Raw genomic sequence first — 11479 nt, forward strand, 5'->3', positions numbered from 1 at the left:
GGGATTAAATTTATAGTGTATTTAGTTCATAAGATTCAATCCCACAGCTCAATCCTAAATGGATAATCATGGGATAATTAGTAATAGCTAATCCCTTATAACTAAAATAATCTCACAACTCAATCTTAGATTGTATCTTGGTATTATTTTATTTTGGAAACCGAACACCACCTTAACATATTAAATGAACATAAACTATTATCTGCACACATTAATTAAAGTCTAATTGTAATGAATTAAAACCCTATATCGTAGTTTAATCCATATAGGAGTATGATTCAATAATAATGTCCTTTCCTTTTGTTTTCCTTTTTAGAGTTAGTTCATTTGCGCATTCACATGCATCATTCTCACCTTTCTTTTATGAATCCTTAGTAACATGCTAGGATCTGTCAACATTGTCTCTTGCCTTTTTCTCATAAAATTTAGACAACTCCTTTTTCTTACTAGTTTTGATCATTCGTTCCATCAAACGTCGAGCACGTGATCGTGCTTGTGTGCCCTTCCCGTAGTTTACGTCGCCATCTCCCAACTTTTTTTCGCTCACACAATCGATACGAGACAAGTTTCCTTACACTGAAGTTCGTTCGAACGTGGTTATATTGATTTTAGCACACTTGAGAATGGAGTGGTCATTCTTGAAAATACAGTCCTCACATCATCACAATATCTACATCTAATCACCATAACAAAATAAATTTTGAAAAAAAAGGAAAGTGAAAAAAAAAACAAGGGTTAATTAATAAAGCCGTTGCTAGGTTGAATTCATCTTCATATGCGATGATGTTGCAGTTGGAGTAGCCTCGAGTAAGCCCCCTCCGGCCGGCTCACGAGCTCGCCGTGGCTGCCCTGCTCGACAATTCGTCCATCTTGCACCACGCCGATGTTGTCCACCCCTCGTATGGTGGAGAGCCGGTGCGCGACTAGCACGGTGGTCCGCCCTCTCATCAGCCTCTCGAGCGCCTCCTGCAGGACGCACTCCGACTCGGCGTCGAGGGCGCTCGTAGCCTCGTCGAGAAGTAGGATCGAGGGGTCCTTGAGCACGGCCCGCGCTATTGCGATCCGCTGCTTCTGCCCGCCTGAGAGCTGGACGCCTCGCTCCCCGACCGGGGTCTTGTAGCCCTCGGGCAGCCCGCTGACGAACGTGTGCACGTTTGCGGCGCGCGCCGCCTCGATCACCTCGGCCTCGGTCGCTCCGTCTTTCCCGTAGGCGATGTTGTCGAGAATGCTGGCGGCGAAGAGGGCCGGCTCTTGCTGCACGAGGCCGATCTTGAGCCGGAGAGACTTCAGGTTCAATCTCCGAATATCTCTCCCATCGATCATGACTTTACCGGAGAGGGGATCGTAAAACCTCTCGATCAATGCTATCACCGAGCTCTTCCCCGACCCGCTCGCTCCCACGAGCGCCTGGCTCTGCCCTGCCCGAATCCTAAGGCTCAAGTCCTTGAACACCATCACGTCGGGACGAGAAGGGTAAGCAAAGTCGACATGACGGAGCTCAATGTCACCGCGAACTGAATCAACAGTCTCCGCCTCTGGATCATCTGGATCAATCCTCGTGGACCGGTCTAAAATCGAGAAGACCGAACCGACGGCTTCTCCACCCCTGATGATTTCGGGTGCGAGGCTGACCGTCTCCGCAACCGAATTAGCTGTGATGACCAAGACCACAAACACCTTGATGACCTTCGAAAAGGTTGATACGCCCTTGCTAACTAGGTGTGCACCGTACCAAAGAATCAAAGCTTCGGATCCGTAAAGAGCCAGCTGAGAGAGACCGAACAGGAAACCCGAAGACATGCTACGCGCGAGGCTCCGACGCTGAGGGAGACGAAGCTCGTGGCAGAACAGAGAGAGGATCTTTTCTTGCGCATTGAACGCCGCCACGGTTCTAATGTTGCTCACTCCTTCCCCTGCGATCATGCTCGTTTTCGCATGTGCCTTCGCAGTGTCCCCGGCAAACCCTTTGAGAGAGAGTTGCTGCCACATTCAAGACCAACAAATCATCAGATACACCATCACATATCGAAATTCACATCCATTATCTCACAACACATGAAAACATCAAACAACAACAGGCATTGAAAAAAAAAAGGAAAAAGAAAGTAAATTGAAACATAAAATAGATATAGTATTTAATTGGAAAGTGAAAAAGATGTGCTATCACGAGATAAGAATCTCTGGTCTGGCAAGAAATAGTTAATGGGAGTGGAAGAAGAGGCCATATTCAAATCAAAGACTGGCATTACAGCAACAAGATTGGGGCCCAGAGACATAAAAACTGACGCTCACTGCTCTCTATAATGGCAGAAACAAGGTTAAAAAGCTTCAGTTTTGCTACAGTAAAAGGTTAATAGTTAAAAGAATTGACTGAGAAACCAATATTCAACAATGTCTGCTACCACCACAGTCCACATATGACTCGGATAAGAAACCTGCACACTTCTCAGTCTCTTTGGGGCTGATGCAATAATGCAATCCTCTCTCTGTTATATGTGTGTTTTTTGTTTGTTATGTGTATAGTTCAAAGTTCAAACTGTGCGAGTTTCAAGGAGTCATGGAGCAGGTTTGAAGGAAGGAAGGAAGCACGTGTGAAGCACCATTCCCACGTTTGTATTCACTTCCTTGTCTTCTTGTGTTGGAATTAGGATTCCAAGATTCAATTTTTATGACAATTTGTAATTACCATTCTGTCCTCTCTCTAGGGTCTTATTAACTTTCAAATACCATCAAAGAAGCAATTTTTATGGGAAAAGAAGCAAATTTTATGGGAAAGTTAATACCTGAGCAAAGTTAATTGTTATGGGCCTTATTAACTTTCAAATACCAACAAAGAAGCAGTTTTTATGAAAGTTAATACCTGAGCAAAGTTTGCTAGGACTAGGAGAGGGAAGGTGCCCAAGATCAGTAGTGAGACTCTCCATTCGACAATGAAGGCGACGATGAATGAAGTCAGAAGCGACGTCATGTTCTGAAGCACCACCGATATCCTCTCTGCGATGGCAGATTTCACGTCCGCTGCATCGGTGGCTAATCGGGCTGCGAGGAGGCTCGAGTTGTTCTCCTCCTCGTCGAACCATGCCACTTCGTTCCTCAAAATCGCTGAGAATGATTTAAAAAACTAATGTCAAGAGGCTAATTTTCTAATATGTACAAAATGAACAAATGTAACATAATATACCTGCAAGCATCATCCTTCTTACTCTTGTGGTGAGGTTCTCTCCCATGATGCTGAAGAAGTAGTGCTGAATGAGATACGCGACGACAGCGTAGAGACCGGCTCCGATGTATATGAAGACGTACTCCTTCGTCTTCCGTTCCATGGCAGTGGGGTTGCGATAGTAGAAAACCTCGATCATGTTACTCATCACGATAGCAAAAGTTGGGCCGATGAATCCGGAAAGGACCGATCCTACGGCTCCCATGATCGAATATGGCCATTCGGGAGCATTGAGCGTGAGCAGCCTGCAGAAGTAACCGGCCGGTGCGGGGTTCTTCCTTTCGGTTTCGGCATTTGACACCATCTCGATACGACCATCAGCGCCCGTGCTGTAGGAATAGCTCAAGTTTCTTAGGCTACCTGACCGGAGGCTAAGAGACTTTGTCGACAACGAGTGACTCAGGCGCGTTGAGCGTGTGCGACGGGTTGAAGGGTTCGATAAATCTCTGTTACCCACCATTTCTTGGAATCTGATCAATGATGCATAGGCACCAGCTTTGGAGATCAGCTCTTCATGTGTTCCGGTTTCAACAACCTGCCCTTGCTGAATAACTGCGATGGAATCGACGTTTCTTATTGTTGATAGACGGTGCGCCACAACAACGGTAGTCCTCCCGATCATCAGACGATCCAGAGCCTCCTGAACGATGCTCTCGGAGCTTGCATCCAGTGCGCTAGTGGCTTCATCAAGAAGAAGTATCTTTGGGTCCTTCAGCATTGCCCTTGCAATCGCTATTCTCTGCTTCTGTCCCCCGGAGAGCTGCACGCCACGCTCCCCAACCTGAAATCAGATTGAGCATGTAAACTTAAACCAAACTCAGCTTATCTGTTGCATGACTACATCAAAAACGAAACAAACCTGAGTGTTGTATCCGTTGGGAAGCAAGGTGATGAAGCTGTGGGCATTAGCAGCGGATGCAGCAGCCTCAACTTCTGCCATGGTCGCGTCGGGCTTCCCATAGATAATGTTTTCGAGTATCGTGGTTGCAAAGAGAGCCGGTTCTTGGTTCACCAAACCAATTTGATTGCGCAGCCATCTAAGCTGCAGTGTCTTGATGTCAACATTGTCCAGCAAAATCTCACCTGTCCATTTGCACAATGTTATAGGAAAATCAATCGACTGGTATTTTGATACTCGCCCTAAAACTGTAAAAGAGCTTATCAACTTACCCTGATTAGGATCGTAAAATCTCTCTATCAACGAGACCACGGTGCTTTTCCCCGAACCACTACCACCAACTACAGCCACTGTCTTTCCAGCAGGAAAGAAAATGGAGAAGTCTCTGAAGATGATCACATCAGGTCTAGATGGATAACTAAATGTCACATTCTTGAACTCAATGTTTCCTCTGATGTCACTCAAGCAGTTGCCATTAAACGTGTCGTCAACTATGGTCGGTTTTTGCTTGATTATCTCCATCAACTTGTATCCAGCAGCTTTCCCTTTGCTGAACGCTCCAAGATTTGAAAACGACTGGCCCAAGCTCCTGCACACAAACTATCAGAACCCTTGCCTAAGAAAAAATTGAGCAAGTTTTAGCAATTTATCTTACATGCCACCAACAATGGCAGAAAAGATCGCCGTGAACGCCTTGCCACCATCCGTCTGTCCGTTTCTGATGAAAACACCGGCATACCAGAAAACAAGAGCCCACGACATGCATGCTATGCCATAGGTGCATCCTAATCCAAGCCCTTTAGCCATCCCAGCTTTGTACCCCAGTTTTAACGTGTTGTGGATCAAGTCTGAATATGCACCAAGGGCTTTCGTCTCACCAACATAGGAGTAAACCGTCCTAACTTGTGCAATGGACTACATTTACACAAAGAGTAAAGTAAATTGTCAAATGTCTGCAATGATGCAATCAAGCCACCACCATTGGCATCTTAAAACTAACAAAGTAACAAATGATTTAACATCATTCCAACTGTAGTAGTGCATGAAAATAGGCTCAATAAGGCTCTAGGTGAAGCTTCTTTAATTAACATTTCCACAGAAGAAACATGGTTGTGCAGTGCAAAAGCATTACAAAAAGTAGCAAAATGAAAGTAATGTGATCATTTTGCCCCAAACTCACCTGCTCAGCAATTATATTAGCATTTGCATATGATTCCCGACTCTTGGAGGTGAGCCCCGTGAGAGTGTACGCGTACAAACCACCGGCAAAGGCAATGCCGGGAATCACAGCCACACTGAGTAGAGCCAGCTTCCACGCCGATACAAAACCAACCACCAGCCCGGCCAAGAACGTCGAAAGATAATGAATGAAGTTGCCAACCTATAACCCCCAAGCACACAAAGAACACATTCAACTAAACTTTCACCAAAACTACTACAGTAGATATATAAAATAAAGTTACTTCTTTTAACATAAGCTCAACCTCACAGCATTAAATGCTAGTTCGATCTAGATAGATGATTCTTACCGTTAGAAACACAGTAAATGCACAACAAGAAAGGAATAATGCATATATCAAGATTTCTACCTTCTCACTAATGGCATCTTGAACAAGTAGAGTATCAGTTGAAACACTGAAAACGATATCACCGGTTCTAGCATCGGTGTCGAAGAATCCGACATCCTGCCTCAGCACAGCCTCCAAATACTTCTTCCTCAAAGTGCCAGCTTGCCTCTCACCGGTGTACATCCAACATGCGATTTCTGTACATTTGAGACAAGTAAGAATGAGCAAGAATGATACCAAAATTGATGAGTATGATCCAAGTGCAGAAAGGTTACAAATGGGAACTCATTAAATTCTCGAGTATCAGCATGGATGGAGATATGTGGTGAGATGAAATAAAAGGGGGGAAATTTTCAAGATTTGGACAGGTGATGAGGATCAAGACAAAGAGACGGTCCACGGACCACGTGCCACTGATCCGAATTGAACTGGCTAACACAGTACCAAATAATTAAAAAATTGAATTAAAAACACCACCCCACATTAATTTGCACACGAAAAACAACATATTTTAAAAAACAATTGCCAAAATCAAGAAACAGAAATTGCTAAAGAAATCTGAGGGATCACAAATTCAAACCTGCGTAGGAGGAGAAGCAGACCACGAGTCCAAGATACACGAAATACAGAGCATACTGCACCAAACAAAGCAAAACAAAACATGGCCTTCAGATCTGATCAATGAGTAGTAAAATCAAATCAAGAAGTTAATATACTATAAAGTTTGAACCTTTGAAACTTCATGGGTCATCTTGTGCAAATCCATCTGATTCTTCCCGAAGCCATTGACCATCTCGCCGAAGAGGAGGAAGAAAACGGGCATGGAGGAGCCGTGCACGACGGCGCCGAGGCTGCCGGCGATCATCAGCACGACGTCGTACTTGTCCGCGAACGAGAACAGCTGGTAGAACGGCAGGCTCTGCTCCTTCTTCTTCTCCGACTCCGGCATTGCCTTCCCGTCGCCCCCCTCCGCCATTTTTTTCAAAACTTGAAGAAGTTAAAAATCGAGTCTTTAGCAATTGGGGCGAGTAAAGATGCTAGCTTTCCGCCGCCGGCGACGAACCCAGCTCGATTAAGGGCGGTGCATGGCTATGCTTCTGCTGGGTCTTTCCCTTTTCAGCATATCAAGAAAGGAATATACGAATCTTGAAAGAAAATGGAATAATGGGATTGGATTGGATTGTTGTAGTAAATTCGCCCAAGCTGTGGAGGGAGAGAGGGAAATGGAGTTGGGTTTTACCGGAAAGAGAGAGAGAGAAGCAGCTAGTGTGAGGAAGGAGAGAGTGAGTGTGGGAAGAGAGAGAGTGGGTGTACTTATAGAGGTGAAGGGGGTGATCAGATTTAACTAAGGTTAAAGGGAATCTGGGAAACACATTGATATATGTGAGACTCCATCTCTCTTTACTATTTTTATCTTGCTGTCAATTTTTGCAGTGGCTCAAGGTGTTTTTAATTTTTTGGAATTATTTTTATGGGGAAAATCTTGAAAATTTTTTATTAGTGGATTTTAGCATGAGTAATTATTTTCTTTCATATTGCTAATGATTCTTGAAAACCGAAAGCATTAAGTGGGGATGATGATTTGGATTTTGGTTAGGTCTAGTTGGAAATAGAGACATCGAATGATCTTTTAATAGGGGTGGACTGCAAATTTAGTATTTGGTGAATATAGAAGGTATAATACGATCATTTGTAAAATTAAATTGCATTAGAGATTTAAGTATTAAATAAGATTCCAATTTTGTTGAGGTCTTTTTTTCACTTTTAAGATCATTTCCTTTTCATTTTGTTATTTTCAGCTCATTTGGTCATTTTCATCATCTCTTTTCTTATAATCCCATTCCCCTTTCTTAATCAGTAACTTCGTTTTACGCTAAAAAGTCAACTTATATTAACTGGAGAATATAAAAATTTAGGATCCATCTTATTAAATTATTTATAAAAATTAAAACGTGACTAATTTTGGAGTATGATCTATTATGAAAAAAGAAGATTACTACTATTAACAGAAGTAGTATAAATTGAATTTTTAATAGAATTGAATTTTTAAGTGTCATTTACTGAACTAGCAAAGTATGACCAACAAAATTTATACTCCTCTGCTAGTACTGCATTTAATTACTAATAATTAATCTTAGTGTATGTACCTAATATGGGAATGAAATTTCGTTAAAAAGAGTTGATATGAAAATGTCGACATCCATAGGGCAAATATAGTTTGTTATACTGTCTCCATATTTACATACATACGTAAAATAATTAAAGCACTAACTATGGTCTCGTTAAAATCCCGTGGGTAAAATTGAAGCACTATTAAGTTAATTTGTCTTATTTTGTTAATATGTTTCAATGTAAATAATGTGTAATTTTAGCAAAAATGGGCATAGTAGGATTGTTTGTAGTAGTACTAAAGGTTTTCATACAATAATAGTAAAGCTCGAAACAATAACAATTAACGAGTTCCAAAATTTAAAATATTTTACTTTCAACACATCTAGTAAATTTAATACTAATATCTAATAAACACATGGAATATAAATTCATACTAGAGAATACTTTTATTAAATTTAGAATATAGTGTTACTAACAAGCATATAATATGAAAATAAAGAGCGGTGCTATAATTTGTGCATTTAATATATTCTGAGCTCAAATCAGACCATTCTCCCTGCGTTATAGTTAAAGATATTGGTGGAACCCCGTTTGGAATGGACACACACACACACTTCAATTTGATTGTGCATTTATTGCGTCTAAAAGGAGATATTTTTGTTTTCCCATATAAAAATCGAGCAAAATAATCAAAGTGGAGTGATGATAGGAACAAGATGTTGATAATTTATTTGGATTTGAGTTCAATAAAAGCTCATTTAAGCTTGTATAGTAAAATTTGTTATGGCTAAAGAATCAAGTTTGTTGGGTTATGAACTATAATTAGACCAAATTAAAGTTATTTCCTACACAAAAATGGTTACAGTAGGAGCTTATGACACTTAAACTCTTTGTTAAATACTCTTTCGTCCCATAATAAGAGTATATTTGATCATTTATGTTCGTCCCACAATAAGAGCTTTATTTCACTTTTACCGTAGAGGGTTCATAGGTCTCACATTCCACTAACTCACTTCACTTACATTTTATTATGAAACTAATATAAAAAATGGGCACATATTCTACTAATTTTTCCAACCCAATATTATTTACATGTTTTAAAATCTGTATCCACATCTAATGTGAAGATGTGATTCCCATTGTGAAACGAAAATAGTAGTAATAAACAAATACTCTAACCGTCTCTTTCTATTTGTCCCATTATTTTTATTTTAGAACTCATTTATTAAATGTTACTCTTTTATTGTTGCTGGTAAATGTGATAAATGATGGAAGACTGATTTGAGTAAAATGTGAATTTAAGATATCCAACCGATGAATGTCTTCTCTATAAATACATAGATCTAGAGATAGGTATAGGTAGATAGGTAGAGATGAATAGATAACAATATATTTGGCTCGATTAGATTTGACTATACAAAGTTCAGGACATTTAGCCCTAAACAAACATGAGTGTTTAATTGAGCCACATCCCACATACTATTAACAACAATTAGGATTCAAAAATAAGATTGTCGGTTTTAATTTTCTAGTTATGTGGCATGCGTTCTAATTGATAATCCTGTCTGAATATAATTATGATTTTGGCGAAATGTATGAAGAAAAAAACAAACACTAACAATTATATTATTTCACATGAGCAGTTTGCTTGTCTATTATGTCTACCTTTTGTAATAAAACCAAGTGTAGCATACAAGCAGCTACGATTAATCATTTAGCCCATATTTAGTTGTCAGGATTATGTCTGGGAAAGTAATCTGATTCTTTAAATTTTAAATTATTGTGTTTGTAAAACAGTTTTTAATCAAACTGGTAAAGTAATCAGAATCCGAGAACAAGGAAAATTAGTACAATTTTCTAGGATTCTGAATCATAACTTTTCTTAGGTATTATTTTTCCAAGTTTTAGGATTTGTACATATTTAAGCAATACAGTATAGTTATTATTATTATTATTATTTACAATGTTTTAAAAATAATTTAAAATTATAAATCATACTTAATTTCACTATAATAAATAACTATAACTAAAATTATCATAATTATAACTATAATTTATAATATTTCATAATAGTAATTAATAATTTATTAATAATTAGTAATTAAAATATAATTATATTATATAAATTAAATAATTAATAATTATTATTTTATTTTATAAATTAATAATTAATCAACAAAGTCATAGTGCAATTCTAATTTATAAAATTTATTCAGTTATAATATCCGTAAATATTATATTTATTATTATAATATATGAGTATAGTACTCCATGTAACTATAATTATAATTATATTACTATATATTACGATGGATAATCCATATTTAAACTATCCATCGTAATAATAAATATAATAATATAAATATTAGGAGTATTATTTATAATTAAAAATTTATTAAAATTTTTATAATATTATTCTTTTGTAACAAATATAAATAATAATAAGTATATTTTTAGTATGGTGTTTAAATTAAATATAAATTTAAAATCTTGATATTGTCCAAACACAGTAAAGTAAAGTTACTAGGAATCATATTCTCGGGATTCATTTTCCCAGGAATCATTTTCCTGCCAACCAAACATGGCCTTATTTATATATATATATATATATATATATAATTAATAATTTTCCCATCCATGTACAAGTTTGCAATACATTTTCGGGTATGACAAAGTTTTTATGATAAATAGACTCTTGATTTACCATGCTTGACCTCCTCCCTGCTCTATTAGATCAGGGTAAGTGAGAGTATGATCAAAAGTTTTTTTTTTATCAAAAATTGATTCATTGAAAAAATATTTTATTTCGTATTTTTGTTACTTGTACTTTTAGTTTCATTTTTTTTGCCTTTGTACTGAGAAATTTAAATTTTGTCTTATGTACCTTTGATTTACTTTACCCATGAACACTAAGGGCAAAAACCCAAAACAACTATAGTATAGTGGGTGAAAAATAATTTACTAAAAGTACATCGAAGGAGTTCCAAAATAAATAGCAAAAAGTGGGATTTTTTTTCTCAAATAATACTAACAAAAGAATGTACTACACAGACGACAAATGTATATATATAGGAGCAAAACGTGCCTTTTTAGTTTTTACCTCCCATTAATTTACTTTGCACCTATTAAAATACAATATATTGGAGTAAACCATCCAATAAAAATACAGGAAAAAAAACATAAACAGTTCAATTAGTATTACTGTATTAGGACATAATTAATTTGTGTAAATCATGCTTTGTTCTTTTAAGCAAAAGCGTATAAAGACAAATATGCCCTTAAGATGGCCAAACTTTGTGCTTGAAGCATCCAGTCAAATGACAAATATGCCCTTAAGAGAAATTTTTCAATGAATAAAAGGACAAATCTTCCAATAGTGCATTTTGGTCGAAAAAAGACTATATATGATAGCCATACCCTAGTTCATATGTGTATCATGTCAAAAATCGTTACATTAATATTTAGGAATGTTTTTTTTTCTTCACGAGTATTCCTCAGGCGACACAACCATTTTATCATCACATCGGATATGTATAAAATATTACTACTTTCTTTTGTCCAATAATAGGGTACAATAATGAAGATGGTATTAATTTTATTAAAATATTATGTGGATATTTGTTTAGTGAAGAAGATAGTCTATCAAGGACAAATTATAAATTAAGATAGTGAGCCGTATGC

At 37.8% G+C, this 11479-nt stretch overlaps 1 protein-coding gene across 1 annotated transcript; it reads right to left on the reverse strand.

The window, feature by feature from the left end:
* Positions 1 to 582: 582 nt before the first annotated feature.
* Positions 583 to 6951, reverse strand: LOC125198605 (ABC transporter B family member 19). The gene is made up of 10 exons (XM_048096929.1): positions 6417 to 6951; positions 6267 to 6321; positions 5708 to 5883; positions 5299 to 5499; positions 4774 to 5033; positions 4391 to 4707; positions 4080 to 4303; positions 3182 to 4001; positions 2861 to 3102; positions 583 to 1980 (listed from the first exon to the last, which is right to left on the reverse strand). Exons 1-10 carry the CDS (start codon positions 6660 to 6662, stop codon positions 772 to 774), a joined length of 3750 nt encoding a protein of 1249 aa, XP_047952886.1. The 5' UTR covers positions 6663 to 6951; the 3' UTR covers positions 583 to 771.
* Between the last annotated feature and the right edge of the window lie 4528 nt (positions 6952 to 11479).

This window comes from Salvia hispanica, unplaced genomic scaffold (assembly GCF_023119035.1).
Source record: "Salvia hispanica cultivar TCC Black 2014 unplaced genomic scaffold, UniMelb_Shisp_WGS_1.0 HiC_scaffold_169, whole genome shotgun sequence".
NCBI lineage: Eukaryota > Viridiplantae > Streptophyta > Magnoliopsida > Lamiales > Lamiaceae > Salvia > Salvia hispanica.

Bases quoted from the DNA above. Each gene is read 5' to 3' on its own strand.
- LOC125198605 (XM_048096929.1), bottom strand. From the start codon at position 6,662: ATGGCGGAGGGGGGCGACGGGAAGGCAATGCCGGAGTCGGAGAAGAAG. The intron at 6,322-6,416 runs GTTCAAACTTTA...TGTTTGGTGCAG, and splicing joins TGACCCATGAAGTTTCAAAG to TATGCTCTGTATTTCGTGTA. The intron at 4,708-4,773 runs GTAAGATAAATT...GTTTGTGTGCAG, and splicing joins TCTGCCATTGTTGGTGGCAT to GAGCTTGGGCCAGTCGTTTT.